We start from the raw sequence: 27959 nt of genomic DNA, 5'->3' as shown, positions 1-27959 counted from the left end.
GTCGTTCGCCTCTGGCAGAAAGCGACAGCCGTGTCTCATATGAACGCTATCTGACAGAGGGTGAAGTTTACTCTGCTGCTCGTAACACCTCGACAAACTCTTTCTCCTCTCACTTCTCCAAACTCACGACACCTCGACGGGACCACACGCTGTCATACTCACAACTTTTCCCCCCTGCAACTCTGTAAGCGGTAAGAATAATGTCATGTTGTTGTTGTTTTTTTTTTGTTTTTTTTGTGTGTGTGTGAGCACTTCGTATTTGTGTTTGCTGACGTGCAACTCTGCATGCGGGACATTAAATTGAAATGATTTATGATGAAATGAATGAGGCCAAAATCAACAAGTAGCAGGCCCTGAAACTGCGCATTTACTGCGATTGGTTGACAGGTGACAGAATAACAATGTGGGACTTTCAATCGTGGTTTTATAGCAAGCTGTGGGCCATTCAATCACTTCCAGATGTTCACTGGATTTGAACATTTTCTTTAAGTTTCTTGCAGATTTTAAACTGCAACGGCAATTAGAAAGAATAATTCATCAATCAACACATTAATTAAAGCAATCTGGTCATAGGCTACATCTTAAAAAAAAAAAAAAAAAATGATGCACACGTGAATCAGTGTAACGCCGGATCTGTGTCTATTTCTGTGACCTAAATGTGGTTTAAAAAAAAAAAAAAAAAAAATCTGCTGTTGCAATTCAAACAAGCCTGATGTGAATACCATCCACTTCAAAAGACACTTATCACTGTGTAAACAAGCAGCTGCTATCTACCAGCTGCTCTGATGCAGGGGTGCTCAGAGGAGAAAATACATCTTTTTTTTTTTCCTCCCCTGTGTATATGTTGGAGCACAAACTTTGACTGTTCACATGTTTTATTTGCAAAATGACTCCAGTCAAACAAGTCATGATTAGTGGTTAATATTAATCACATCTGCATCACAAAACAGAACACAGATAAGTGTTTGTGTAATAGTGGACTTTTTTTCAGTTCAGACATTTTACAGTATGTGTATACAAATAAAAACTGTTTTTTATTGTCATTATTCTGAAAGATATATGAAGCTTTAATATTCTTTTGAATGTGTTTATATTTACCTCTCTGATTATTGTGAGGATATTCAAACTTGTGTCCTTGTTGAGCCGTATCGCAACTTAATGTCCCAAAAAAAGGCAGAAACTCGAACATTTTCTATCAGTTCATGATGAAGCGTCTGAGCAGAATATTTTTTTAGAAGTGAAATACTTACTTTAATTTAAAATCTTGAATCTCTAGTGCTTCATACAGACCTTCAGGGAGGAAACAAAAACTCAACAATCAGAGAAAAAGTTTGCTACAAATGGACTGCGTCTCATTTTCTTCTTTTGTCATACATGCTCATAGAGGTGAGATTTTACAAAGGCACAAATTAGTTAAAAAGTTTTTGGATCACACGTTCTATGAAAAATTCTTGACAATGTCTTTCCTTTCATTTTAAAGTTTTAAAATCAGTTAGAATTATTGCTTCCACTTCTCACAAAACTTCATAACCGGAGAGGAATACTTCTGCAACCATAACAGTGGCAGAAGCTCTTTAAAGCTCTTTAGAGCATCTTTGACCACGGCTATAATTACCAGAATCCAGGCTGTCAATATTCTGGGAAGCTGTTTTACTTTGGGTCTAAACCTGGATTTACTGTCTCTTTCTGTGTTAGGGATTTAAGACTGGCTTTGCTAATGTGATATCCTTTAAAGGAGAGATATGAATTAAATCATAACATGACCAGATTACTACATCATCAGACATTAATGAAATGCTAAGTGGAAATACTGGCTTCTCTGACAACAACACAGCAGCCAGTAATCCTCCTGTGTTTTGATTCTGGTCCTGAATAGTCCGTCTTTGTTTTGACCAGAGAAGGGAGGCGGTTGTAAGGCAGCCCCACATCACACGGCCGTTTTGGACCCCCCTCTGTTCCCCCTCGATAGGACAGCAGTGATCACGGTGAACCAACAGGTGGTGCAGGGATGGAAGCGGGCAAGCGAACTGATTCAGATTTAACTGATCCTACCCGACATAAAAAAGCCTCGGCATGTTTCTAATAAGCTCCACGACGAGAAACGAGGTGAAGATGTTGGAGATGCTTTTGAAAAATGGAGAGAGCTTAGAGCGCAGAAATGCTTCTCGACCGATGTAGAGCTGGCTAAACACTGAAGCTTCAGTGTCCACAGCTTTCTTCAATGTTTTGAATTTTGACTTCCAATCTTATATGAAAGTCACCCTGAGCTGTCCTTGTCGCTGTATCTTTTCTGTAATCGACAGTCTTGTACCAGGTTTAGTCCTATATGTACAAATCTTTACTTCTTAAGCAAATCTTTAATTAAAGCATAAATTTGTGAAAAATATTCTCAGCATAAAAGACTATTCAGAAATATCTGTAGCGATTCAAGCTTTTGTTGCAGGCAATTTAAAACTTAAACCTGAGGCAGAGCAAGAAAAACACATACCTTACCAGTCTGACATTTTTAAGATAACTATCATTGCATGTCTTTGAGGTCACTTGTCATTCAGCATCAGTCACAGATCACAACCTCTGACTCGAGGACGGTTGAACACTTTTCTTTCCGTTAAGGTAGACAACAGGCAAAAACCTTATTTTCCATCACAACAAGTCCTACTCCGAGTTGGACACATTAAACTGCTAATACACATGTGCTGACGGCCGTTTGACAAAGTGAGCAGGGAACATCGGAGAAAAAAAAAAGAGAAAAAGTTCAATAGCTCACTCTTACGCTGTGTAGTGTCCTCAAATGCCCTCCTGTTTGTTAAAGTACAACTACAGCCCCTGATATAAAATCCTTTTAAACCTCTGATTTAAATGGGTAACATACTACAGGTGAATGAACTACGGACATGATCAAGTTACATTTGTCTTTTTAAAAAGTTGTTGCAGTGAATGTCAAGCACAGATATAGCTCACATCAGTTTCCCTGGGTCAAAAGGTTTGCTTAGATTTTTGGCATTTTCTGGCACTGACCCCACCGCTCACATCCCTCCTCATACTCCCGTTCTGTAGAAAGTAAGGCACTGCGTCTTTTCTGCAGATCTGTTTCACATCCGTTTCCGTTGGTTTTAGGGAGGCGGTGAGATTTTTTTGGATGGGAAAAACAGCATGGCCTTGAGCTTGCTTTTTGTGTTGAAGGCATGCACTGCTGGAAGACTTCTTGTCATGTCACAGTTGGCTTTTTTTTTTTGTTTGGCTTTGACCTTTTGTGTATGATTTTTTTTTTTAAATTGGGGGGAGATAGTGGTACATGCTTTGTGCACACTATTATTTATGTGAATTTTAGGTTTGATTCATTCTTGTGCATGTGTTTTTTTCATCAAGCCGCAACCTCTGGTGTTAAAAAATGAAGCCAATGAGGAAGTGCAGAATCCTACCCATAATGATATTTTCATATAGAAACATCCAATTTCTGTAAGAGCCACTTGTAAACTTAGCTAAAGCTAACTCCCGTTTACTGCAGTTTTAAAAACACACATTTCGACGCTCAATTCTTGATATCTGAGTTTGTTAAACAAAATCATTATCAAGTGTCATTAAAGTTAGTAACAGACGTAACACCTGATTAACTGCCATTAGTGCTAGCTAACAAGCCTAGCTTAGTGAAGTAGTCTGTTTTCATGAACTGCTCCTCCTTGCTCCCTCTACGCTCTGAGTTCGTCAGCTACACTCTGTTGAGCCCACACTGTTAGACCTCACGTGGGCCAAGTCTGCTCTGATTGGTCTGCCGATCCGCTCTGTCGTTATTGGTCAGTTGCTCAGCACGGTTCTCGGAAATGTCCCGCCTCTTTTACCATATTTGGAATGCAGCCACTGACTACGTCCGAGGGGAGCTTAAACATTAGCACCTTAGCACTACTGTGCTACCGCAGGCTACGGCATATCGTGGGCGTGCTACAGAACTTAACGGGCGTGCAACATGAGCTGCAGGGCCACAACGAGCCAATGGGCTTAGATCAGTGATCTCACACTGACAATGACGTCGGACTGACAAATTTCTATCGAGGGGGGCTAGAACCGAGCGTTACATGCGGCTAATGCTACAGCTAACAGGAGGACGTAGGAGAAGCCGCGTTTCCGCACAGAGATGTGGCTAAACATGCACAGGACACTTGGAAAACACACTAAAGAGCATATAAAACCAGAAAAAGCAGAATATGGGACCTGTAAGATGATCCAAACCCCGGAGTGCAGGATCTTAAGGTTTTTAAGGAAGGCTAAAAGAGCTTAAAAAATGAAAATGTTCAACTTGCAAATCTATTTCCCCAAAAACAAATCCTTTTGCTCCCCTTTGAAGTTTGTGCTTTCCCCCTGTGATAAAGAGGAGGCAAATATCTCTGTGAAAAATAAAGATATCATCGAAGAATGAGAAGCAAACGGGGACGTAGTGGACTTAATCAGAGCTGAATAGAATACTGTTTTACCCAAAGCATCTGTGATATCAGATATCGATCCCTGAATCACGGTGGTTAGGTTGGTGGTGTGTGTGTGTGTGTGTTGTTGGGGGGAGAGGTGGAGTAGTTGGGGTCAAGTAAGTTTATATTTTTGGCACACAGGTTGGGGCTCAATCCAGTGTTTTGCACAACTATTTGGAAGAGCACAGTCATGTAGTGCTTTGGATACAGTGGCCTTGCTCTGTTCACTGTGGAACTTGTGCGTTTGTTTTGACAGCCCTGTAATAGTCACAGACCGCACGGACCAAAGAGCTGCTTATCCAGGTTGTTGAATAACAGTTACAAGTTGTTGTAGTGCTTTTCCCCAAGGCGTTTAACCCACAGCCCAACCACCCACAGCTTTGCCTTGAAACCCCCATTTTAGAGGATCTACAGTACGCCTTTCTGTATCGTTTTTGAAGGTTTTTTTGTGAGTTTGAGCTGGTAGTCGTAGCGGCAAGGATGAGCATCGTTGTGGAGAAGCTGGGAGGATTTCTCTCCCAATGAGCTGCCGGCTGCTGGATCGTGTGACAGTGAGGAGGTTTGATACAAGGTCAAGGTCTCAAAGTTAATCAAATCTCTTCCACATCTGCTTTTACCCTCTTATGGTCACTGGAGTAGAACGATTTTACTACAACAACCTTTCTCATGTCTATTCAAATGACTCATTTGTTTAAGGAGTCAGCTCATTGGGTACAGACACAAGGTCATTGGAAACTTAACCAAACCTTGCAGCACCCTTCACAGCAGGCGTTCTTATGCTTTCAGTAAAACTGTATAACCTGCAGATTGAATGACATATCATCACATAGGAGTCATAGCAACATGATGTTACTAAAGTTTGTGTGACCTGATGTAATACTTTCTATCATTGATAATCCTCCATGACTCAAACAGAAACAGATGAGCTGGCAAGCCGTTTAATTAAACTTCAAACTGACATAAGTTCAACCTCTTTAATTTCCTGACATCAGAGTGCGGATGTCGGGTACAAATTGCCGTTCCTCCCACTGCCAGGACACACTCGGTGTAATCGGCCAGAAATGGATCATTTGTCAAACAAAATTATGAAGCAGAGGTTAAAGCTGTTTGTGAAGTCTTCTGTGTTTTTATTAATAACTGGGAATCATTGTTCGGCAGAATCCCATCACATCTGTGGAAGTTAAGTGAGATTGTACAGCCGGGAGAGGTTGAGTGTCTGTGGTTGTTGTTGTTGTTGTTGTTGTCTTTGTTCTGCTGCCAGCGGGCCATTGATGATCTACTGTCACCAGAGGATATTTACTTTGGCAAAAAAAAAAAAAAAGCGCTACACTATAGACACGATATGAAGCTTCTCATTCATAGTTTTAAGGAAAAGAGGCAGAAAAAAAATCACTTGTATGGACAACCAAAATTGTATGGATGACAAATAGAAATCAATGATTTTCAGATGTCGGTCTGTCCGCCTCTTCTGATTCTGACTCTGAGGACTCATAAATACTGTCCGGAGCAGCCCCGCTCTTTGCCAAGCTCTCTTGATCTGTACCAAGTCAGGGAGATGTCAAACATGATCTGATCAGCCATGCCTGCACGCCTCGTCTTGACAAACGGTCCAGACAGTTAAATAAGCTGCTTTTCTAAAAGTAATGGATGTTTCTTTTATACTCGGGGTTGAAACTCTCCGCTTTATATCAAAAGTGCATTTTCACTTTTTCAAGCCAACTTTCCAAAATGATTTGCGTACATTCCCACAGTGTCGAGTATTATTTAACATCGCAGGAGATCCCATGAGTCTGCTACATTAATGCGTAAAGCAGGTCTTCTCAGAGCGTCTGTCCTGCGTCACCCGAGGAACCAGCCGGTTACTTGAGCGACTTCAAAGTGGACCAGGATTCCAGTGCGACAGAGATATGATGAATGATGTTTCATTTTCCTACCAGGGCTTCATGAATATATCGCCACCAATTATAATTTCATCTCTCGATCAGGGAAGCTAACCAACCTTATTATAGTGGCTACAGTGGTGAGAATAAAGGTGCACACCGCTAATAAATCTCAAAGCTGAAGAGTAAGCAGAAATGAAAGTGTGCTGGAATGTTGTTGAAGATGAAAGTAATGTTGGGCACGCTTCATTTACTCCATTTCTGGGTTTTTTTTCACAGCTGTAAAGGTGATTTCTTTAATAACATTTTAAAATAATAAAAAAAAAAAAAAACAGACTTTCCACAGTATCCGAAAGAATTAATGGTCACCGCTACTTGTTGCAGCTCTGTGAGTTTAATCACCGACAGTTTTCATCACTTTTCATTTTACGCTCCCAGCACAAGGCTCCAGCTAGTCCCACGCTTTATTGAGTTTTGTTGGCGAGCCGGCCCAGAGTTTCTTTCAGCCAGTCGGCAAGATTAATGTCCCCCTTTTACTTTCAGGATAAATAATGACTTCCAGAAGTGAGCTTTATGCCAGAAAGGTGGAGACGATGTGTACCAACCCCCCTGACTGAAGACAGACTCTTACCACCCAGAGAATGATTATCTCTGCTGATTTCTCTGTATCAGATGTCTGAAGAATAACCTCACACGTCCTCAGGGTGTAAAGCTCTGTGTTGTGTTTATTGATCCAGCAGCTGTCTCTGTCTACAGGAAATGATAAATCCTGTGTTCCCATCTACCTGCCACTTTTTTCAGACATTGTCCTCCTCTAAAGGAAGAAAGATTCCACTTCAACGTGATAACATTTGATCCTACTGTAAGCCTGTTGTTTCATGTTTAGCAGCTTGACTCTTGTGTATCTGAATTAGGCCTATCATCATCATAAGTCCAGTTCATAAATAAATGTAAGGAAGATATCATCCTGTAAAGCGATTATATTATAACGCAAGATTCAGCAATTCTACAAATACTGTCCCAGAAAAAGATTACTTTGAGTTTTTACATTTAGTATTTTTTTGTTAGTCATGTAAAAGTTCATGTTGTTTGTAATGAAACTTCAAAAACTAGCATGAAATTAAAATAAAGTTGAGATGAAGACAAACTGTGTGACCGTGGTTGGATCTGTGTTTGAGCGAGGTAACTATTGATTAAGTCTGAAACGTATCTGCTGTACCAGCTATCACCACAGGTGTCGCCACTGAGAACAACTGAACTAACGCTCTTTTACTCATTTATTCCACAGGTTTTGATTGTTCTGCAAAGACTTCTTCAACCAATTCAATTCAAATCTTTACGTATTCTGGAAAGGACATTGACACAATTTCAATGCCGTCAAGATTACAAGCACATTAAAACAAGCGAAAACAGTGTACTGGGGTGGGGGTTATAGTAATTACTTTGCATAGCTGAGATGCATTTTTAACCAAAGAATTGTCTGAGCACAATACTTTATTGTCCCCTTGGGGTGATTAGTCTTGGACTCAAAGTGCTGCCAAACATTCAGCTGCTTCCACCAGACTCAATAAAAAAAACACCCACATGTAAACAGAAAGGCCAATACCAATGCAAAACAACACAATATACAGTACAGTATATTGCACATTGCCCGCATGGCACAGGATTGCACAACCCGCACAACCTTAGAAAATATAAGTCATAATTGTGATTAACATGGGAACAAAAGAGTTTTATAAAGCGGTTCATTTTACATCAGGGGACTCAGAGTGGAAGATCAGATACAGGTCAGACAACACTCTGTGCCTGTCTGAGAACAGACTGTTCATATATTGACTGTAGGGAGATGTTTTCAGTCCTCCCCATCACCTTCAGACGAGCCCGCTTAGATTTGAACCTTGATAGTTGAGTAGCCATGGAGCATGTGATAGACCTGCAAAGGTTATGGTTCGATAGAGTAGGTGACATTTGTTGCATATTCTTTTTTTCTCTCTTCTCTTTTCTGTCTACATCTTCCCCTCAAACCTGTCGAATGAAGTTGATAAAAGCCATAAAATTATATCTTAGAAGAAGAGCAAGAGTCTGAAATCAAACATGTTTTTCTATTTGTTTTCCAGGTGAACAGGCTCTACTACACGTATGACTCCATGTGCTACACATTTATGATGTGACGCCCATGGCTGTATCGATACGCAGCACTGATCTTCTTCCCTTCTGCGCGCTGGACGGACTGCAGACTGCAGACCTGTGCATTCACGCCGCTTTGGATTCTATCAAAACTCTTTGTGCTTGATGGGATGGTAATGTAATCCATCTCCACACTGGCATTTCACAATCGGCAGAGAGACATTAAATCCAGCTTCGGGGTTTGACTGAATTATCCAATTGCCTGGGAATTGACCATGTGAGCTCATTAGTAACATTAAACTCCACTGGCCTGTGTGTAGGTAGGCCTGCTGGTCTGTACTTCTATCTCACAGTCTTTACTCCTAAATCATGACAATCCCTCAGTAAAGTTGACACCAGGGAAAATGACTCGATTCTAGGTGATAGTCTTTGTCGACGATGTGGTAATCGCGTAGCAGCGATGGCTGTTGCCACCCCCCCAGAGATGGATCAACCTCTCCTCCAGCTCCAGAAAGTGGACTCCAGTCGACTCGGGAGTTGTGTCCTCTCTCCGATCCTCACCTCCCCCTCAGAAAAAAGCCAGCCCATCTGCATCCCCTCCCCGTACAACGACCTCAGCCACGACTTTGGCGCAATACCGTTCTACAGTCCAACCATCTTCAGCTATGGTGCTCCGGGAATATCAGACTGTCCGTCCGTCCGGCAGTCGCTGAGCCCTTCATTATTCTGGTCCAGCCACGGCCATGTCAGGCCCCCCGTACCTCTCCACCACTCCCAGGCACGTTCTCAGCCTGTTCAGCCGATACAGTCTCCGTCCAAATGGGTGGAGCTGTCGCAGCTGGACGCCGTCTTATCAACCAGGTAGGATGATGCATCACTATCACTTTCACGTCTACTAACCTGGAGTCGCTGCACTTTTTTTGATTTGTCAAAATAGAACCTGTAGCTGCTTAATCAAACCTGATACGCGTGCTAAAACAGTATTTCTGGTTCCTTTCTTTGGATGAAATGACGAGTGTGGTTTTTCTCTTAGTCAGAGTGTGAGGAGGCGTTCTCAGGAGAGCGAGGAGGAGGTGGTGTCGTCCGGTGGGAAGGGGGACCTCCACTACTGTGCTGTGTGTCACGACTACGCCTCAGGGTACCACTACGGCGTCTGGTCGTGTGAGGGGTGTAAGGCCTTCTTCAAGAGGAGCATCCAAAGTGAGACCCAAAAACGTACCGTATCCCTTCATGTATGACCAACACAATCACAAGGTTCTTAGTTTGGTGTGGCTCTTAATGCTCTTTGTTTTTGGAGGGGGGGGAAATGTCAGTGAGGGTCATTTCAGAACCTTAGAGAGATGTTGCTTTTTATCCCAATGAGTCATTTAGTGTTTTAGAGTTTTTCCTTATGCAAGAAATAGCCTCCTTAATCCAGGATGAAGCCTTGAGTCTCAAGATGGCGTTGTCAGTCTGTAACTTTAATTTTGGGTCTGCCAATAAAGGGCAGTCTTTGGCTTAGGGTTAGGGTTAAGTTGGTTGTCTCTCAATCGGAAGGTCGGGGGTTTGATCCCCAGCTCCTGCAGCCAAATGTCCAATGTGTCCTTGGTCAAGACACCTCCCCCCACCCCCTTGCTCCCTATCCCTCTTCCTGCATTTTATCCCATCTCTCCCCCTATCCCTTTCCAAGCCTGGCGCAGTCTAGGCCTGTGAAGGCTGTTTCATCATGAGCCGGGGATCCGACCGAAGATTTCTGCCTATTTAATAAGACAGTTTTTTCTTACCACTGTAACTTTTGTTGCTTTGCTAAAGTGCTCATGATGGATAGGCCGGATCTTTGTAATATAGCAATAAGTAAGGTCTTTGACCTGCTTTTTGTGTCTTGAGATAACACTTATGAGTTGACGCTATACAAATAAAAATTGATTGATTGATTGATTGATTGACACTTAACCGCAAATTGCTCCCGCTGCTTCGTCGACAGCATGTGAATGTGTATGAAAGTGTATTGAATCAGATAAAGCCAGAACACTTTCTCTGTAATGAACTCTGTCCACGTTGTGTACCCAAAGAAGTGTACGGTGCTTGAGCACGTATTGGAGCACTCACTAGTCAAACCAACTGGACTCTAGAGGTGAAGTGTGCTTAGGCATGGTACGGATTTCCTAGTGTGAATGCGCCCTTAAAGGAGAAAAAAAAACAGCCTGAGCTAAGCTGATGGATGGTGAACATGATGGGTATTAAACCTGTTACATGTCGGTGAATTAATCACTGTGACATCACAGAGCTGCTTGATAGGCTCTGATATGTTTCATCAGACCTCTGTGGGGAGTTGATCCCTTTTTAACACACCATATCGCAACTTGTTATCTATATTTATGAGCTCGTAAATAGCTCACAAATCAATAACAACATTTACGAGCTTTGGTGTTTTGCCTGCCATGTTACTGTAGCTGAATCTCACTGTTTGAACTGCAGTTTCCACACTCGCTGACTCAGCCTTCCGTTTTACGACCATGTCCACGGTTCATAAATGGGCTTGAAATTATCCCAAAAAAAAACAAAACAGTACAAGCCTTTCATCAAGGCTCATTTTGCAGTGAAGCAGTTTTATGAGGCTCTCAACGCGGCACTTAAGCCTTTTCTTTATTTCAATACTTCTGATTATCCTTCCCCGTAGTTGTGACTTAACCTTCTCGCTCTTCTCTTCATTTCAGGACACAACGACTACATCTGCCCCGCAACCAATCAATGCACTATAGACAAAAACCGCCGCAAGAGCTGCCAGGCGTGTCGCCTTCGCAAGTGTCATGAAGTCGGCATGACCAAGTGTGGTTAGTGTCTTTCTATTCTCTCATTTGTGTTAGTTTTGTTTCCCTAAGAGCTGCTAGTTTATATTTTTATTTCTTAGCGAACATGAAGCTGTAACAGGATGACAGATCTTTTTCTCTTTCTAACCAACATGCTCTTATTATTTTTTTCTGAGGTCGTCTGTAATATTACATTTAAGGAGATCATAAGTTATCTGTGAATGTGTTAGTTCAACAATGTTTCCCTAACTGTTCACATCCAGAGTGTGTGATCCTGCTGAGGGAATCCAGCCAGGATCGGTTGTTGTCTTTCAGCTGTTTGAGATTTCTAGTGTCCCCTCTGTATTCATTTATTAAAAGTATTGAAACTAAAGGAACTCTAGTTGTCATAACTAAATGTAGATGTCCTGCCAGCAACTGTTGTGTTTGATTCACTGTTACAGCCTTCACAGTGTCAGTTTTAGCCTCTGAAAGCCAATATTTTTTTTGTTTTTGAGAAAAAACAAAACTTTACACTGACTGCCAACACCCTCCCCAAAAAAACGCCTGAGAGAGTTAGCAGCTATATTCTCTACAAATCACATTTAGAACGATTTTTCCCTAAAGGTCCGAACTGAATCCAAACTTAAAAGGAGATTAAAGATTCTAATAAAAATGCTTCATGTCATTAAAAGGCTGGAGTTTGAAAGGCATGATGGTTTTCAATATTTCAATCTGGAGGGACTTAAGTAAGTGAGTTTACAATTATACCGCTAATAGCCTAGCGGTTATGACGCGTGCACTATGTACAGAGGCTTTAGTCCTCAACGCAGAGGCCGTGGGTTTGAGTCCGGCCTCGGCCCTTTGCTGCATGTCATCCCCTGCTCTCTACTCCCAACATTTAGTGTCTCTCCCCAGCTGTCCCATCTCAAAAAGGCAAAATGACCCAAAAAATATCTTTAAAAAAAACATCTTAAAAAAATAACAAGTTGTCCTCAGAAGAATATCAGAAGTAGAATTTAAAACCTACAGTGTAAAAGTCTGCAGCTTACTTTATTCTTCATTTTCCGTTACAGGTATTCGTAAGGAGCGTGTGAACTTCAGGACGCCTCAGACGAGGCGCGTGACCCGCCCGCCGCCACAGAGCAGAGCCAATGGACCGGCTCTGTCGACCGGATCAGCGGCAGCTTTGTGGAGCGCGCCCAACCCTTCTGCACTGACCCCAGAGCAGCTGATAGAGCGGATAATGGAGGCGGAGCCGCCGGAGATCTACCTCATGAAGGACGTGAAGAGGCCGCTGAACGAGGCAAACATCATGATGTCGCTCACCAACCTGGCTGACAAAGAGCTGGTTCACATGATCAGCTGGGCCAAGAAAATTCCAGGTGTGTGTCGAACACTTAAAAAAAAAATAAGTTATTTCAGTCTTTTGGAAGTAATAAAATGCTTTAAACCAAAAGCGAGAGCCACATGTTGTTTAGCCCTTTGTCACAATTTTTATTTGTGCTAATTGTCTTTTTGTTGTTCTACATTTAACTCTGTATAACTAGTTCATTTTCACAACACAAACTTCTAACACTCAACCAGTCATTTGATCTTGTCTCAAACTTTTTAGTCTTGAACCGAATCAATAAAAAGTTTGGTTTGTTTTGAAGGCAAGAGCTGAGGGTGAGTTAGCTTAGTCTGAGAGCACCATGGCAACAGCAGGCAGACATGTTTGATGCGTCTACCCTTTACTTTCACTAAATATATGAACGAGAGAAACGTCAGCAGGAATTAGCTGAGGACCTCCAGCTGGCTAGCAGGGAATACTTGTTGTGATTTAGCGTGCTAGCTAGCTTGTCTTTGTTATTGTTGCTGAGTGTGAGTTCATGTGAGACAGAGAGAGAGTTTTCTAAAGGTGTAGTCAAACTTAAACTTAGATCTGACTTTGACTGCCATCTGTGGGTTGATTACTTGATTAACAATTGTCAACGCTCGGTCCTTATTTAACACATACAGTGTGAGCTCATAAACTATACGCGTTGGTTATGAGTTGTAAACGATTTACTCGATCAGTGTGAGATGACAGTCCACCTCGACTGTATACAATCACACAGCGTATGCTCTATTTCTGTAATTAACACACAAACATGAGAGTGGAACCAATGTTTTAATTTAACTCTTGGCAAAAAATCAGCACCGGCTTTTCATCTTAAAACTTGTGCTTGAGAACCTCAGGACTGATAATTGTGTAAATATCACAGGCTGTGACGATTTGTCATTTTTAAAAGGTAAGTTAGACAATTTGCAATTTTAGCCACTCGCTTTTGAAGACAATACAGCAATCTTCAAGTATCTGTTGTTCTTCCACTGCTTATTCGTTTTAGTGTTAGACACCGAGGAGCTTTAAAAAAAAATTCATCACTCCTGATTGAGAAAGTGGGTAACTCAGTGGAGAATTGAAGGTACAGCTTTTGAAGGATTGAAAACACAAAGAGAAATCTTTGGCTATTAAAATAACACATTTCTTCTTTTTTTAATTAAATAATAAAAACTGCATCAAGACACAATGGCTGTAATGACATGACACACAGTATCATACTGTGTGTCATGTCATTACAGCACATACTGTCAGTATCTGGATTATTTTTAAACCTCTTGTCTTCTTGCACAGCCTTGCAGAAAAGCGCAGAGTTAATGACTCATCCTGGCCAAACAAAGTGATTGTCTGTGCTTTATTTAGCATGTGAGCGCAGTCCTGCAAAACTCAGTGGCAGAATGTCTAGAAGTTGAAGTGGACAATGAGCTGTGACAAAACTTTTTATCACTTTGTCTCTGTTAATTATACATGCACCACTTCTTTGCTAAAAAATAAATAAATAAATAAATCTACATTTTTGAAATGAGTTTGAGCTTTAGACCGCAACACAGATTGTGACACAGAAACCTTTTACCTCAACCTAAAGGGACATGTTTGTGTGTCCTCGGTCAGGTGGAGTCCCTCGTAGCCCGGCTGCAATCAGATAACGGCACAGAGTGTACCTCCCTGTTACAGAGTGTACCTCCCTGTTACAGAGTGTGCACCTTCAAACAAATCGCTTCTCTGACCTCATCTGGAGCCTCGTAAAAGACATCGAGGCGAAAAAAACTAATTAAAACTGGAATCATAATTATCATACATAGCATTTTATTTCTTATATCTTGAAATTGGTGTTTTAGTCTACACATTTTTTACAAGAAATCTTGATTTCAACTGCTCAAAATACTAAACAAAATTAGAAAATCATTATTTTAATCAAAATCATCAGCTTTTTATAATTCAACAATTAATTTAAGCACCAGTTTGAACAATTAGACATTTCGACTTTTATACTCTGTGTCACATTCTGTGCTCTGATTAAGCTTCCTCTCTTAGCTTCCTGCTTTTAATCACCACTTTAGTGAAATAACTGAATGCACACTGATCCACACAGTGGGAGTCAGCCGATAATGATTTCATGGTTATGTTTCTCCAAATTATTTCTGCCTTTTGTAAAGCTGTTGGTCTGCTTGTGCTGTGTTCACTCTGCAGCCTAATGGCCTTTTTAGTGGGAGTTTCATTAAAGACTGAACCAAACGTATCACAGATACATCTCCAGCATTCCCCACACCTCCAACAGATGCACTCGTTGACTTGATCCTCTCTTTTCTTCAGGGTTTGTGGAAATCAGTCTCCAGGACCAGGTGCACCTGTTGGAGTGCTGCTGGTTGGAGGTGCTGATGGTGGGACTGATGTGGAGGTCCGTGGACCACCCAGGGAAACTTATCTTCTCCCCCGACCTCAGCCTGAGCAGGTACTGCTGACAAAATGTCACATCAGGAACAATCTAACAAACCTCATTAAAGAGACAGGTGGGAAATGGGATAGGGGGAGATGCAGGATGAAGAATGGGGGAGGGGTCCATAGCAGCAGGCCGTCCCTGCCAACGATCCAGAAGAACCTACGAGACGAGAGACAAGAGAGCTCCTAGGAAAATACATAGACGTTTAAAAAATTTTTTTTACATGAGCTGTTAAGGGTTTTTTTTTTTCTGATGTTTTACTATTTTAGCCACAGGTTGCATCAAATCAACCAGGATAGTAATCTTTTTGGATACAACTTTAACTGATCTTATGTTTGGTAATGTTAATGTAAAACAAAGAATATAGGCTGGTTTTTCTTTGGACAATTGACCAATCTTTCTTTGATCTTTTTTTAAAAAATTTTTTTATAAATGAATTGCTCTGGCAGAATTTTGTATTTCTCCAACTCACTTTAAGCAGTGTGTTTTTCATCCAACAGAGACAGACAGGTTCATGGTATCTGCTCCTTCCATCTGTCAGCTCATGATCCGGACAATAAAAAAGCCCGCTCTGCAGCTCACCATGTGTCCACATTTGGTTACAAAGATAGACCTGCTGGTATTTAGCAGTCATCAGAAGCTGGAACAAAGTGTTCCCAGCTCACAGAATGTGCATCTGCTTTGTGCAATTCAACATTTCCTTTGTGGTGTCCCTTATGATGTTATCATGTGTTGAAGTCTGGGCAGAGCGTGCTGCAGAGCATGCTGCAGAGTCGTGGGAAGATGACAAAAAAAAAACTGTCAGAGAAGGTGTTCACTTCATTTTCCTACAGCAAAGGTGACACACTGTACACATACTGCTTCACAAGGGAATTTCTGACATTCTTAAAGGCAGAATGAGTTGGATTTGTAAGTAGTGGTTTGTAAATATGTACCGTAAAGGGCCCTCCTTTTCACCTCCAAGACGTTAAAAACTCTCTCTTGGAGGCTGTTAGGTGGGGGTTGTTTCTGTTTGTATAAATCCAATGAAGAAATCGTGAAACAGACTGGAGATTATAACACCGTTTAATCGGCCGAGGTCAGACAACTTCATCAAACAAGCATGCGTCCAAATCACTTGACTGACAAAGTGCTGACAAAGTAAAAGTGTTCACAGTGCTGCTTATATTCTGTCAAAAAGGTGCAACCCACAAATTCCTTTCCATTTGGGTACATCACCATAAAACAATAAAGATGACATGACACTGATTTGTATACGTAACAGATGTTGACTCTCTGTCTAGCAAACAGTTGCTGACAGCATATAGTTGGCTCCTCTCCAAACATAGATCTGCTACTACTTAGGTGCTTCACCCATATAAGGTAACAGCTTCAGACACCTAAAGGTAGGAGTGTTAACACGTGGTAGACAGACTTGAATAATACATTTCACAAAGTTACCAAGATTAATGAATTTCATGAAAATTCGTCCTAACAGAGGCATTCTGCAAACAGCTCTGATTTCATGTCTCCTCTTCTTAGGACTTCCGTTCTCCTGCCCACACACACACACACACACACACACAAACATCCAGTACACAATACAAAGAAACACACACTTTGAGTCGGCTAATGGAGTGATGATTGACAGGGTTTCTTTTTCTGTGCACCGTTTTTTAGGAGAATCGTGCGCAGTTTGTCTCGAGGTAGAAGTCGGAAAATATCAGCAAATTGTATAAAACATAAAAGGACGTCCTCTGTCTGAGTTACATCACGTTATTGGTTCATTATTGCATTATGCAGATCATAGCCATAGTGGCAGTTAGATTATGATGCACTTACACATGCAATTCACTTACTTAAATCCACAGGAATCTTCTGCTGTGTGATAAACTACTCGTTGTGTCTTTGTGTTTGTGTGTCAGAGAGGAGGGGAGCTGTGTGCAGGGCTTCTCTGAGATCTTTGACATGCTGGTCGCCGCCACGTCCAGAGTGAGAGAGTTGAAGCTGCAGAGGGAGGAGTACGTCTGTCTCAAGGCCATGATCCTCCTCAACTCCAGTGAGTCTACATGCTTGGCTGTGTGTGTGTGTGTGTGTAGAGTGTGAAGCAGCTGTATTAGCAGTGCAAACCCTAATGGGAACATGTTGTGTTTGGTGTGAGTCTGTGAATGAGTCACAGGCAGTACCTGTGTGAAGACGGACAGAGCCAGACTAATCTTTCTGTTTGCCAAAATGTTCTTTCCTTTGGATCTTTTGGATCTTGACTCTTGATCCCTTAGAGTTTTTTATATAACATTTTAACACTGTTTATCTGTGCACAATAATTACTGCAATTATACATGTGTCCCAGTTCAGTTTCAATAAATGATCCCCCCTGTTTAAAGGACTGCAGGATGGATGAACTCTGCAACACACTGGCAGCTTATCCTCTTCAGTTACTCTCTCTGTTTAACCTTTCCCCTTCTACAAATGACGCTCCTGACTCCCCCACACAGTCTCCTCTGGCAGCAACAACAACAACAAGTTATCTGTTTTGGCTTTCTGCCTGCTGCACAAACTAGAAGGAGGCTGCAGTATAAATGGTAGTTAAACTCAATCTACATGAACAAAATGCTTCCATTTTCATTCTAAAAGAAACTAATAGGATCACAGGTTGTCAAACATGAACATATTCAAGTACGCTTTCCTTGAATTACTCATTAAAATGCGTGACCTAACACGAGACATACAGTAGCTGCTGATCTGAGATGTGAGTCAGATTTGTGTTTAATTTGGATCGTGTCGATGCGATCATTAATGTTCTAAACCAGACTGTTTGTCGGGTCACTCTCATTAAATTCTCTGACTCATTTTGACTCCAGTCTGAACGATCAAATGTAATGGTGGCTGGATTCCATTTAGCTGCTTCACTTTCGGGGGTTGTGAACGCTCTCATGTCCCATCGATGAAAGCCTTTGTGTTAACATTATCCTTTAGTATTAGGGACAGTGTATCAAGTTGTATTCCTGGACAAGAATCACAAACTGTGCTTGCCAGAGATGGAAGGCAAAGCGAGAAACTTTTCTCTAGTCTTTTTTTGAAGTCAGAAGTTAGCACAACTACTTATGGCTAAACATGACATTAAGACCAGTGAGAACAGAAGTGGAAACTGTAAAATACCACGATTAAGACATAGAAAGGACAAAACTCCACATCTAGAACAAGACAGTAAAAAAAAAAAACCCATCAAATGTTGGATAATGGTCAAAGTGAAAGAAACCTAATTGATCTTTTATTTATTTCATGTTTATGGACTAGTATGTTAACTGTTGCTACAGCATTTATAGCTTAAGCTCATTTGCAATGCCCGTCCCTAGATATGTGGTGTTTTATACATGCACAAAGCTTACATGCTCTGGACACTGTGTATCACAGAGCTCTGAGGTTCATCACTCATTTGAAATCCCTCACTCATCACTGTTTGTTATATGAACGTGTTGGATGGACTTCTCTTAACCTACGGTGTACTTTAATCTACAAGTCTATTTTAGGTCCGCTTCCTTCGTACCTTCTGTCCTCCATCAGTCAGAAGAGTACAGGGACTTATAATCTTCCATCTCAGGACCTTTTTTCTTTTTTACTGTCTGTTCCAAAAGTCAGAACTGACCTGGGGAAAAAGGTCTTTAAGTTTGCTGTTCTCTTTACTTGGAACGAATCACAAAAAGAGCTGAAACTTAATGAACTTCTCTAATTGGATGCTTTTAAGAGGAAGTTAAATGACTTGGAAGCTGATTCATCTGGCTGTAGATGTTCTTCCTGATGTGTTTATGGATGATTTTTGACAAACACTTGCTGTTCTGATTTTGTTATTTGTGTCTTTTAATGTCTAATGTATTTTGTATTTGAAAGGTTGGTCGCTCGTCGTCCGTGTGAAACCCTGTTAATGTTTTGCTGCCTGTCTTGGCCTCTTGAAAAAGAGATTTTTAATCTAAATGAGTTTCTTTCCTGGTTAAATAGAGGTTAAATAAAAAAAAAAGATAGGCCTTTAAAATACATCAAACTCAACTACACAAAGATACACAAAGAACGGTACCGAACTAGCACAACAAAACACAATACAGGATTCAATATATTATACGATAAAAAAACAAGATCATACATGAGCACTACACTGAGTCTTGCTTTAACTAGCTCTTATTCCTCAAGACAGAGCAGGTCTGTATCGCCGTCTTTGTGACATCACTTACAGGAACAGATGGATTAACGCCGGGTCTTTGTAATAAAGCTATGAGTAAGGTCTTCTACCTGCTTTTTGTAAAGTATCTCGTGATAACATTTCCTATGAATTGGCGCTACACCAAAAAGGATTGATTGATTGAAACCAAACATTAATCGACCAATGAGCAAGCAAAAATGTATTTTTGACAGAACCGTTGAGCCAAACCAGATTTACAGGTGGATTGCCGTCTGCTTCTTTAACGCCTCTCTGTGTCTGTGTGTCACCAGACATGTGCCTCGGCTCTTCAGACACCAGCGAGGAGCTGCAGAGTCGCTCGAAGCTAATGCGTCTTTTGGACACTGTGACAGATGCTCTGGTGTGGGCCATCGCCAAAACTGGCCTCACTTTCCGCCAACAGTACACCCGCCTCGCCCACCTGCTCATGCTGCTGTCACACATCCGCCATGTCAGGTAAAAAAGAAAGACCGCATGACGACACACTGCCAGGTTACATTTCTGTGTGTTAGGCCCCTGGTCCCATTCTTGGCTTATACACCGATTTTGTTCACCATCGACTTATTAAAATGGTCATTTCATTTTCACCCAGGTTAGATTGAGCTGCTACTGGTATAATAATGAATATCTTAAGGTTGAACTATGTTAACAAAAAACACATTTTAAACATAATTATAGATCATAGCTCATGTTAACCTCAACTGCTTCCTTTGTAACATTACTGTTAGCTTGAACACCTTTCCAAATGAATCATACAAAACTATTAATAGTAATATTTAGCTAGCAGCCACTTTCTAGCTAAAGGTAATAGTTGCTAGGAAGCATCTTTAAGCTAATATTAGCTGTGTTAGGTAACAGGTCATGAAATCTGTGTGTATTACAAGTTAAAACATTGTTATATTTTAGCCTTTAACAGAAAACAGCTAATTTTTAAATTCAACCGCTTACTCTTGAATGTTAGCTTGAATTTAGCACCTTTCCCATGTCCCAAACAGCACTTCAACCACTCTTCAACCAAGACTTTCACTAGACAATGTTAGCATGCAGCCTTTTTCTAGCTAACCATGATATAAGCTGGGAAAAGGCTGGAAGCATTAGCTGTCGTCTGATACTAGCTTAAGGGTTATTAAAGGTGTGCTTCAACTTCGAAAGTGGCCCAAGTTAACTCTGAATGTTTTCCCACTGTCACTTTTTTCAGTTGTGATTCAATCAGGAAAAGATGAATGATTATGCTTCTCAATATAAATTTAAAATAAAAAAAATAAATGGATTCTTAAGCTTCAGACCATGAGCGTCACTTTTAAAGAAAAAGGGTCACGGTGTGAAATGTTGAACTATCAAACATTTACAGCTCATCTTTAAATATGAAACATTTTTATTATCTAAAATAAATACATGCTCACTACTGTGCAGCTGTTGTGATTACTCTTTTATCCTTTCTTTTTTTCATTTTCTTACGCAGCAACAAAGGCATGGACCACCTCCACTGCATGAAAATGAAGAACATGGTGCCTTTGTACGACCTGTTGCTGGAGATGTTGGATGCTCACATCATGCACAGCTCCCGTCTCCCTCCCCGCCCCCCCCAGCAGGACTCCGGGTGCCCGAACGAGGCTCCCGCTCGGCCATACAGCCCCGGTCGCGGGGCCTCGAACACCTGGACCCCCAGCAGCACGGCGGCTGCAGGAGACGGCAAACAGCAGTAGTCCAGTGAAGTGAAATTTTAAAACGCTTTTACACATTTCACAAGACTGATGAGACTTTTTTACTGGAACATTCTGCAGAGCACAAATGTCTGTGAATTTAAAGCTTTGATACTCTTGTGCACTAACTCTGATGAACTTTTTGAATCAGATTGACCAAACCTGCCATATCCATTGCCTTACCACAACATACGGAAAGAAGACGATAAGCATCCTTATTTGTCCAGTAGCACCAGCACTTGCTCAAATGTTTGTGTTCTATGTTGCTGCCATAATTGTCGTGGGCTGAGCTGCTTATTTCACGTCATCACTACATCAGTAACGTCTTTTCTAACCAGACTCACTGCTGTCACAATTTTTCTGATTACTCATACCTGGTGTTCACCTGGAGGTCTGACTGAGAATGCGACTTATGAGAAGATAATTTGGCTATAAAAACATAGGTAACCCTTTGTTTTAACGTGCATATCCATGAACCTCAGCTAAATGATGACACACATACGGAGAGATTTTATTATACTGGTTCATTGTGTGCATTACCTTCTGTTACTGTAATTACAGGATTTTGTAACCACGTGACATATTACCTTAATGTGGTAAAAGATTAAATAAAAGAGAAAATATGAAAATGTTTTTTTCCATAACCGTAGAAATGATCCAGGGTTGAAATCGCAGACAAAAATATGGTATTATTTTGTCTTAAAGGTATAGTCCTACATTTTGTTTTTTCTACAATTCTACAATTCACTTAGCAGACGCTTTTATCCAAAGCGATGTTATCAAGCTCGTAAAATTAATTTCTTGAGGTGAATTCCTCCACACACATCTTCATACTAGCCATGAAGATACAACCAGTTGATAGCTTGCTTAGTTTAATAACTACACAATACTAAATTGTTATATGATATAATTATACCTTAAAGGTATAGTCCCACATTTTAGTAATCATCCATGCCAAGCGTTTAATAAAAGATGCCCTTCTCTCACATCTCTATTCTAAATTCAAAGCTACAGTCAGCAGCTAGGCATGATATCAAGACACTGCTCATTAAGAATACGACACAGCAGACCTCCTGGTGACCACTAGAGGGCGCTGTACGGCTTACTCCTGATTACTTTGTTGTGTACTGTACAGTTCAGGCGTTATTGTCATACCTGTGAAGAATCAAAACCACTATTTAAGTGTTGCTTAAAGAAAAAAGGAAACTATTTTTGTATTTGAGAACTTGCTACCTACCGCTGCTTTTGCGTGCACAGTTGTGGTGCAGATCTGACAATCAGGATCACAGCAAGAACTATGAATACTTTCCCTCCATGAAATCCTGCACTGGTTTCGCCCCGTCTGCTTTTTTGCTTCACTTCTAGCACACACTCTTATCAGAGGACATGGAGAACAGTTCGATCACTGTGTACTCACTTTGTGCTCCGCGTGCCTAAAGAGTTTCATTATGTATCCGGTGCATTATGAGGACATGTTGCAACACATTATGTCTGGTCTTGGGGTTAAGTTGGTGTTCTAGGCTTACATCTCTAAATCTGGGCCTCAATCGTTCTAGAAAATCTCCAAGTCAGGATCTGGTGTCAAGTCAAAATGTTGGAAACTTCTGCTTCTAAAACATAGAACACAGATGTCAGTGTATACGAGCACCTTTATGGAGAACAGGAACAGGCTTTCGTTAAGACGAGTTTGTGCAATCCTGAAGACGTTCGATTGGTTCATCTGCAGCTTTCTCAGCCAGTTATCAAACCCAACCTCCTCTTTGTTCATCCACCTCACATATCATCAGTGTTGAATCATTGGGTCCCTGTTTTTCTTGTTTTATGAAGGTGATAATTTGTTCTCGTTGTATTTTCATACATTTACACATGCTCTGTTTGTTATATCATAAAATAAAGCAAACATGTTATACAGATGACCTTCTTCACTTGGACTGAATTACACACAGAAAAATCAGCATCATGTTCACTGAGTTCATGTGTTTTGTTCATAAATTATTCATGCAGGATAATGTGATCAACTTATGAACAAACGAGAAATTATTGAAAACATTTAGTCAGCAATTCTAATTCTAATAGTATAACTATTAGAGCCCGACCGATAAATTGGCCCGACCGATATCGGCATATCAAGTGACTATCAGTATCGGACACTTTTGTTGCAGATATGTGTAGATATTACTAAATTTATTTTCCAGTTATAGCATTTCATTTGAGTTTCATTGTATAACACTAGCAGTTCTCTATCACCAGCAGAGGGCGCTATATGGATTACAACAACTATTATCACTCTCCAGGTTGACAAACAGTGATGCAAGCACATGAGCAGTTACTTTCAAGTTGAGTGACCATCATATCTTCGTTATGTATCTTTTCTTTAAGTGTTTGATAACTGCATTTCAGGGATCAACACAATAAATGTGTTTATCTATATTTATATCTACAGATCGACGATAGATCTAAGAAAGATATCGTCCGACATATCGGTATCTGATTTATTTCCCTGATTAATATCGATATAATTATCGGCCCCAAAAAAAATCCTATATCGGTCTGTCCCAAATAATTATCAGATGATAAAAAATGTAGTATTTATAAGATATAAAATAGACATATTTTAAGCATTGAAATGTTTTGCTCAGCCTTATTTTTTCAGGGAGGCTTTTAGTCTTAATTTCTAACTTATGAACCTACTGTACTAATCCATTTCCCTTGTTAGTAGAGATGTTGAAGGACTGCCCACCATTATGTGCAAGCCTGCAAGAACTAGGAACAGGTATACTATTCTTTGTTTGCTCCTACTTCAAGCACAGCTGTTTGTCCATTCAGCTCTGGAAGCGGGAGGCCCGGGTTCAAATCTGACCTGTGGCTCCTTTCCCGCATGTCATTCCCCACTCTCTCTCTCTCTCTCTCTCTCTCTCTCTCTCTCTCTCTCTCTCTCTCTCTCTCTCTCTCTCTCTCTCTCTCTCTCTCTCTCTCCCTGATTCCTGTCTCTCTGGGTTAGAAGGCTTTATAGTCAAGCACAGAGTATTTATAAGTTCATCACCAGTTTTGTCGACATGAAGAAAACACTCGGAGTAAAAAAGAGTTAAGACAATCAGTGTTTACTACCAGTCAATCAGGAGCATAAATCCACCGTTGGATGTCATAAATAAACATTATATTATTACAATCTGTACAGACACATCATCCCTCTATATCTACAGACAGTGTTCAACAGTGCAGTGGAGGCGTGAAGATGTCTGCTCACAATCTATTCAAGACAAATAGCATCTAAAAAAATATACCATTTTGTGTACAAAACTGCAAAACAAAACAAAAACAGCTTTGTTATAACCCTAAACCTTTGTACTGTTGGCTGTATAAAAAAATAACATTCAAATTGAACCAGTGTCTTCTGCTGAAAAAATAAACATTTTCTTCTTCGATTACAATCCAAAACAAAAAAAATAAAGCGTGCTCTGTTTTTTTTTTTTTTTTACAGAGCCAAGATAAACATGATGAAATGTTAAACTACAACAACAAACTTAGACGAGCATGACAGGAGAGGTTTCTGAATACAAACATGGAGACATTTGGATGATCAGCTTCGAGTTTCGCAAAAGAGCAAATTGGCTTATCTTTCAGTGTTTTTCTTGTGAAGTTGCTTAAATATATTTGCTGCTTTCCCTCCTCAAGTCGTCATCTTCTGCATGAATCCACTAAAGCTGTCTTTAATAATAAACTGATTGATCAGACGGCATCAAGATCTTTGAATCATTCAACTAAAATATCTGTTCTTGTGTTCACAAGGCGTCTTTCCTGATTTATAATAAATAAATACTGTCAAATATCAAATCTTTTCAAATAGATAATTAAATACGATTTATGCACTTTGGACTTTTTTTTTAAAAGAAGAATCATTTTATAACATCTCATATGTTCGAAAGTTTAGTGTCAAAAAGGTGGCTTGTGTTTCTCAGGGTGAACTCGATATATTTCTTTGTTGTTATCATGTGGGCGGGGGGCCGTTGGTGTAGCGTAACATGGGGTAGAAGGAGCGGGCGAAGTTGTTGGTGGTGGTACAGGTGGGGTCGCTCTCTGACATCGGGATCAGACAGGGGAGCAGAAGCAGGAAGAGCAGGAGGAGGTGGAGGGGGAAGGCGGCTCGGAGGACCCGGTAGAAGAAGGAGCGAGGCGGGGACGAGGCTCTCCTCTCTCTGCACCACAAACAGGAACACAGAAACACAGAAAAATCATCGTGTGAAGACTTCAAATCTGAAGAGCCGGCAGAGTCATGACATGAAACACTCTTAATTTGTAGTCAACAGAACTTTTTATTTATTTAACATAGTTTAAAATCATGTTCAGAGGACTTTATTCATAAAATACTGCCTACCTTTGAGCAGAGGAACTTTTCTTTGAATTTGCAGCGTCTTGAGGAGGCTCTGCCGAGACGCTTTGGCCCTGAACCTCTGATGCAGACACACATTCCTGCATAAAAGACAAAGAGATGTTATTCTGTCTCACAGCTCGTAAACAAGTTCAGAAAAACAAGTTCTTATTTTATTTTAGTGATGGATAAAGCGCTCGCTGTTTTCAGAAAATGTATTCCTTTGAGCTGGACGTCAGAGTCCCCACACTCTCCATCAAAATGGGTATCAGAGATGGCAAACTGTAAGCCACTGCAAAAGAAATTGCACATGACCTTAACAACAAACACGATGTATTTGTAAAGATCGGGCAACCTTTTATTGATTCCATGGAAACGTTACCTCGAGCAACCTGGGACCGTCTGTAACCCGTAAACTGTCTCCCTTAATAGAAAAGTACTAATTTCCAAGTGTCCTTGAATGAATATCTTGGTGAAAACTTTTATGAACTCCTTGTTGGTACATATCTAATGTATTTGTGTTTCAATCCTTGCATGTGTGCACCTATCTATACATGTGCAGATGTGTGTGTATATATGTAGAGATGTAAATATACATTTTTTTCTTGTTTTCTAAACTTCATGTTAGTTATGAATATTGCATAAGTTGTTTTACTGTCTCTATTGTTTTGTTACTTCATAATGAAAGAGCCTAAAATAAACCATTCCCCATAAAAAAAGATGTATTCCTTAAAAAGTATGTGGTATGTCTACTGTCTAACTTTTCATTGTTTTTGTCCGATGGGATGTTTATCCAGGACTAAGTGCAACACAAGCAGGCTCTTACCAGACGCTGCTGCAGGGAGCCGAGGTCCTGGCCCACCTGCCTCAGCAGCAGCTTCAGTTTGCTCCTGGTCACATGAAGCTTCTCCTGAGCCTCGTCGCTCTCCTCGGCGTCGTCCTCCGGCTGCAGCTGATACCACAGAGCCTGCAGGGAGGCCTGCTGAGTCTGTCTGCACCGCAGCTCCGTCTGCAGATCCTGAGAAAAAAAAACAAAAGAGAATTAGAGACGATGCATCGCTGCAGTACAGTAAACCATGACTGAACGTGTTTCTCCTCTCACTGTGAGCGTGCTGTGGTGTTGCTGCAGGGCTCTGACCGACGTGTCTGGGTGACTGACGTCCACTGCGTAGCGCCGGCTCTCTGCGTGGGCCAGCCACAGCAGCAGAGAGTGGAGGCTTTCATGGAACTCCTGTATGAAGAAGATAAGATGTTTGATTCTAATCAATAAACATGCATGTGGTGGCTCCGTTTAGTGTTAACTTCGTATTCTGTCATAGCAGGAGGACCTCAAGTAAAACAGTAATGACCTGATAAGAGGTCTCACTTGGTGATTTCTACATCAAAACTCTTTTATAATAGTCAGTTTTTAAATAATCTTCTCACCTGGCATTGCATCAGTGTCTTCCTCAGACCGGTGTCCCACTGCTGCAGACCCGTACACGCTTGACTCCAGTCTCTGTTCATACCAGCCAGTCTCTCCTGAAGTTCTGGAGCTTCCTGACCTTTCAGGTTCACAGACAGCATGATGGACTTGTAGTGTGCAAACGTCTTCTGCATCTCCTGTATGAAACATACCCATGTCTATCAGCACCAAAAAGAAAATACTTACAAGCATATCTTTCCATTTAGACTTATGTCTCACCTTCAGTTCTTTGGCTCTGGCTGCCATCTCCTCCATACCGACCGCTGGCTCAGACTGCTGTAGGCGCTCCAAATGTGGGATCACGCTCTCTAACCAGGAAGTGATGTCATCGAGGTCAGATGTGAACTGTGGGGACTCCTGAGAGTCAGCGTGCAGGTCGCTCCTGGACTGAGCCTTTAGCAGCTCCCAGCGTTCGATCACACCTGAGGGAGGTCAAAAACATTCACTGATGATTCCTGAAGATTTGTTTTATTATGATTAAGTAGCACCCATATTTTCTGTCTTAACAAACAGGAATGTGTCCGTCTACATGTCTTACTGACTCACTTTCATGACTCTAGTTATTATATGTAACATAAAGTATCATCACTTTCCCTTTACGGATGAAATAAAAAAACTATTTTCACAAAGATTCTCACTGGACTGTTTGTCTGAGGAGGTCAGTCCCGTCAGGCCGAACTCCTCCGGCTGCTCCTCGTCATCCAGGATCAGTGAGACTCGCTTAATGTTCTCGATGCTGCCGCTGCACTGAGACATGAGCCGCAGCTGGACACACAACAAACACAACAAACACACGGTTAGTACTGACTGGCTGAAACTGCAGACAGGCTGTACACACAAAGAGTATTAGTTTGACTTTTTGTAACTTACATAGCCCGGCTTCAGCGGCGTGCTGGTGAGGGTGGGCGGAGCCTCACTGTGGAGAGATTGTGTTTCGGCATCTTCCTGTGAGCGCCATCTTGGAGACTCTAGTGTGGACATGGAACTGCTGCAAACTTTGACAAATGAGCAAAAAAAAAAAAAAAATAGTTTAACCACAGGAGTTGAAGCAAAACACCCTCAGCTTCTCCAAGGTCGAATAAATAAATAAAACTTATCTCCTAAATTTATGATTTCAAATACTGTATCACTGATAATTAACCCCAAACAGTCTGTAAAAGGAATTTTCATATACAAGTCATCAAAATCTTAG

At 41.0% G+C, this 27959-nt stretch overlaps 2 protein-coding genes across 7 annotated transcripts in view; one reads left to right on the top strand and one right to left on the bottom strand.

The window, feature by feature from the left end:
• Positions 1-22847, top strand: esr2a (estrogen receptor 2a). Of its 3 annotated transcripts, none has more exons than XM_065963474.1 (9): positions 1-184; positions 8458-9328; positions 9501-9682; positions 11164-11280; positions 12312-12620; positions 14912-15050; positions 16943-17076; positions 19503-19686; positions 20693-22847. In XM_065963474.1, the coding sequence occupies exons 2-9, from the start codon at positions 8928-8930 to the stop codon at positions 20934-20936; spliced, it is 1710 nt and encodes a 569-aa protein (XP_065819546.1). In that variant the 5' UTR covers positions 1-184; positions 8458-8927; the 3' UTR covers positions 20937-22847. The 3 variants fall into 3 exon arrangements, with proteins under 3 accessions (XP_065819546.1, XP_065819545.1, XP_020495562.1); XM_065963473.1 differs by having other exon boundaries at positions 1-191; XM_020639906.3 differs by having other exon boundaries at positions 2-191; positions 9501-9667.
• Positions 22848-24018: 1171 nt separating this feature from the next.
• The window catches only part of LOC109988417 (nesprin-2), an 86861-nt gene continuing 82920 nt past the window's right edge, over positions 24019-27959 (bottom strand). For all 4 annotated transcript variants that reach the window (XM_065963469.1, XM_065963470.1, XM_065963471.1 and 1 more), the window contains 8 exons: positions 27638-27762; positions 27406-27532; positions 26987-27189; positions 26728-26904; positions 26405-26533; positions 26129-26320; positions 25309-25403; positions 24019-25129 (listed from right to left, as the gene is read on the bottom strand). In XM_065963469.1, the coding sequence (XP_065819541.1) occupies positions 24922-25129; positions 25309-25403; positions 26129-26320; positions 26405-26533; positions 26728-26904; positions 26987-27189; positions 27406-27532; positions 27638-27762 (1256 nt within the window). In that variant the 3' untranslated portion in view covers positions 24019-24921. The remainder of the gene's footprint in view (positions 25130-25308; positions 25404-26128; positions 26321-26404; positions 26534-26727; positions 26905-26986; positions 27190-27405; positions 27533-27637; positions 27763-27959) is intronic.

The sequence above is a fragment of the Labrus bergylta genome, chromosome 15 (assembly GCF_963930695.1).
Source record: "Labrus bergylta chromosome 15, fLabBer1.1, whole genome shotgun sequence".
Classification (NCBI taxonomy): domain Eukaryota; kingdom Metazoa; phylum Chordata; class Actinopteri; order Labriformes; family Labridae; genus Labrus; species Labrus bergylta.
The sequence above is the reverse complement of the archived record's forward strand: the minus strand, read 5'-3'. Positions and strand labels throughout refer to the sequence as shown.

Bases quoted from the DNA above. Each gene is read 5' to 3' on its own strand.
- esr2a (XM_065963474.1), top strand. From the start codon at position 8,928: ATGGCTGTTGCCACCCCCCCAGAGATGGATCAACCTCTCCTCCAGCTC. The intron at 9,683-11,163 runs GTACCGTATCCC...TCTTCATTTCAG, and splicing joins CCAAAGTGAGACCCAAAAAC to GACACAACGACTACATCTGC. The intron at 12,621-14,911 runs GTGTGTGTCGAA...TCTTTTCTTCAG, and splicing joins CTGGGCCAAGAAAATTCCAG to GGTTTGTGGAAATCAGTCTC.